Raw genomic sequence first — 3707 nt, 5'->3', positions numbered from 1 at the left:
TCACAGATTGATGAACTCCCTGAAGGAGCCGTGAAGCCTCCAGCAAATAAATACCCCATCTTCTTTTTCGGGACTCATGAAACGTAAGTGAATGAATATGGTCTTTTCCTTTGAAAACATCTTCTTCCGCTGCAGCTAACTTCATCTCCACTGATTTTATTGGAACAAATCCTGACTGAAGCCATTGGGAGCCTAGAGATAGGTCCTATGAGCCCAACTCATTTGTACCAACACGTGAAAGTAGATGGGAACACTGCTGCCTGGATGGTGTGTTATGGGCTAAGCATAAATAACAAGTAGTGCCTGTGTTTCCCGTAAAGAAAAGTGTTGGCACGTATTTATTAAAGAGTCATCTGACGTCAGATGCATGGGCAAAAATTTGTTACTTGGATGTACGTGGTAGCAGAGATCAAGCTGCTGTATTCAGACACGTTTGGGTTCCTGTCCTGTGTGAGAAATCACTTGGTAGTTTGTAAAATGAAAGGAAGCAGAGCCCGGAGTCTCACACAGTCCTCACACAGCTTTAAAATAACGTGCGTTCCTGTGAGATCTGTGCTGGGGGCACTGTAGGATGGACTTCTCGGAAGTAATAGAACAGAGTTGGCAGAGCTTATAGGGAAAGAAAGGAATCAGAACAGAAAGAGTAAGTTAGGTCTTATAGTAATTGCTACAAAGTACAGAGCTTCAAAATTATAATGTACATGTCTCTATTTTAAACTATGTCTGAGGTAGTTCAAAAAAATAAATCACAGGTTCTATTTTGCATTAAATGTTTACATTTTAAAACTTTTCCTTCCCCACTTGTGGGGAACATGTTTTCTAGCATTCCTAGGAAATATAAAAAGGAAAAAAATGAAATTCTGATGACATTTTAAATTTAATTTTAGATGTTTGAAGCTTTATTAGAAATTCTTGTTTGTTTTTGAATTTTAACATTATTCCAGAACATAATAAACCCCATAGCTCATACATCACATTTTACTTCAAAAATCTTTAAAGGCAGTTTGTGCTTAATAAAGATCAAAGCAGCCTCTTTAGTTAAAATATTTCTTCCTATTGCTGTAGTGAAACAACCTGATACTTTGATATATTGTGATCTACTATTACTGTCACAAATTAATCTAAAAAGAATAAAGTTCAAGTAAACTTACGATGCTTTAAAATCAGAGCACAAAATATAATTTTTTTTTTTTTTAATGGAAACATTTTTCTCGAGAAACATTTTGAGAAAAAAAACTCTGACCACTTTTATTCTGAATTGAATGAATCCCACACTGCTAACCTCTTTTGGTTTGGGTTTTGTCAGCCCACAATCTGACTGTAGCACCTGAAACAGGAAGAACGTTTGTAGTTACTACCTTAATAATTTAAAAAGCATACCTGCTAAAAATGAACTGTAGATTGCAGCTCCTTAGTTTGATAGCAGAGCAGTGGAAACTGTTATACTCTCCCGGTAGCAACAGATGTATTTCAAACAAGGATGTACACCATTTTTCAGTGTTGCCTGTACATAAAAGGCAACCTTCCATACATTACTGTTGTGGAAAATTAAGGCAGCCCATGGTAAGTTTCATTCAGTTTTCCTTTGTTATTTGTGTTAGAACTGTTTGTATGTATTTTTGGCAACAAGGAGACATCTAGTATTAGCAAAAGCATTCATAAAACAATTTATTCAGATCCCTTGCTCTATTGTAGCCTTTAATATTAACAAGACATTTGTTAGTTTGGAAATCGCTGTTTGGCTTTCAGGTAGAAATGCATTCTTGGCTTTGTAATTATATAATTGAGATACTTCTCAATGAGACGACTGCGTGTGGATACCGTTCTGTCTCCTGCGTAGTTCAAAGGAAGTTCCTTCCCCAGAGACTTGGCATTTGCTGCTGCCTTTAGCCACCCTGGCAAACTTCTTGGCCAGTGGGATCACTTAAGTGAATGAAATTTTGCACATTTGTAAGTGCTGGGAAGAATCAGGGCACAAATTGGGCATTAATCTGAAGTAATGTTTACAGCAAGGAAGAACTATGACCCTGTGATTAAGGTATAGGACTGAGACTGGAGAGAATTGGGTTTTCCTCTGTGCTCTTTTATCAGTTTGAGTTTGACCTTGGGCAGATCTCTGTGCCTCAGAAGCCCATCTGCAAAAAAGGGGCAACTTCCCAACCTCATGGTGATGTTGCAAGTATAAATGTGTTGTAAATGGTGGAGCTCCATGATCCCATGGTAATGGATACCATAGAGTTAACGTTAATTGCAAAGATCATCAGGAAAGTAGGACAGTGATTATAGTGAAGGACACTGCGACTTGCTCAGCTCCAGTTGTTGGTGACATAGAATCTTCCACGTGGGAATGAAAGGGGGTTTTTGCCTTCAGTGTTTTTAATTTAACTTACCATTAGCCATCCCAGTACTGTGATACAGAGCAAAGTAAACACACTGGATATAGATACCCAATGAAAAGGAACTGATGCTTTCTTCAGTTTTATATAAGAAGTCAGAGTTTTATTGAAAGTAAAAAAAAAAAAAAAGGGTATGTAGAAAAAGCAGGATAAATCACCACTCTTCTTTTTTTTGTAATTATGTTTTCTGCCTTGTGGTGTCTGTGCCTGAAATTAGTTGGCCCAGTGCATAGCTGACTTATGCAGCAGCAGCAGAGCACAAAATCCCTCCTTTGCTGTGCTGTCTAAAACACAATTTGGCCACAAGCACCATGTGTCTCATTGTTTCCTTGTATGACTCATCTGCCTATATTCACCCATTGTTTCTTGTCTTATATGAAATTATAAGATTTTGGGGAAAGAGCATTTTTATTGTGTTTGCACAAAATCTAGCATGTGAGGGTCTTATTCCAAGAAAGAAGGTCCCAGGCATACCAGCAGTATAGATACTGGTAAATGCCACTGCTTTTTCTGTCCCGTGGTACGAGGGGTAAGTTCTGGCTTGTGGGTTCTAGGCACTCCTTAAATGCTTTAACTTTCTGTATGGTATTTTTAGGCCTTTCTGGATTTGTAACACACAGGATTGGAAGTTTGGTCCCTTGCTATCGCAGGCAATTACGTCATATAATCCCTTTCATAAACTGTTCAAGTGCCAGTTCCCAGCAGTAGTTAATATAACAAATGAGACTTGTTTTAGTTGTTTCTAGAGAGACCCAGCATGATTTTGCAACTTCAGACATAAGGATGGTGAGCCAATGCCATTAAATCAGAGTCACAGCAGTAACTCGGTGTTAAATAAATAAATAAACAAGCAAACAAAACTGAGAAAGAAATGATGGAATGAGGAGAAGAATAGGGAAGACATTTGCACTGTTAATGGTTTGGGTTTTTTTTGAAGAGGAGGAATTTAAGTCCTTTTTTGAATGTCACCTTTGTTAAAATGCAGTGCATTCCTGGGGCCCAAAGACCTTTTCCCATATAAAGAATATAAAGATAAGTTTGGGAAGTCGAACAAGCGAAAAGGATTTAATGAAGGCCTGTGGGAAATAGAAAACAACCCTGGAGTAAAGTTTACTGGATATCAGGTAAATTACTTTCACTTCTATTCCTCCTTACCTTTCTTGCTTTCCTCTTTGAAGACTTCTTGTCAATGTAAAAATTGTTGAGTGGTGTGGAAGGTCCTGGGTTTGGTGGAGCTATAAAGTTTCACAGCTCTTGTAACTGTGTAATGTAAAGACAACTGTGGTCTTGCACTCTGTGACAAATTGAACT

The 3707-nt window shown here is 37.9% G+C and overlaps 1 protein-coding gene across 1 annotated transcript in view; it reads left to right on the top strand.

Moving 5' to 3' along the window:
* The window catches only part of HDGFL3 (HDGF like 3), a 39392-nt gene that overhangs the window by 23169 nt on the left and 12516 nt on the right, over positions 1-3707 (top strand). Inside the window, exons 2-3 of the mRNA XM_080397551.1 lie at positions 7-83; positions 3382-3520. Coding sequence (XP_080253677.1) covers positions 7-83; positions 3382-3520 — 216 coding nt within the window. The remainder of the gene's footprint in view (positions 1-6; positions 84-3381; positions 3521-3707) is intronic.

This window comes from Falco punctatus (assembly GCF_963210335.1).
Source record: "Falco punctatus genome assembly, chromosome: 7".
NCBI lineage: Eukaryota > Metazoa > Chordata > Aves > Falconiformes > Falconidae > Falco > Falco punctatus.
This window is presented reverse-complemented; position numbering and strand designations above follow the sequence as displayed.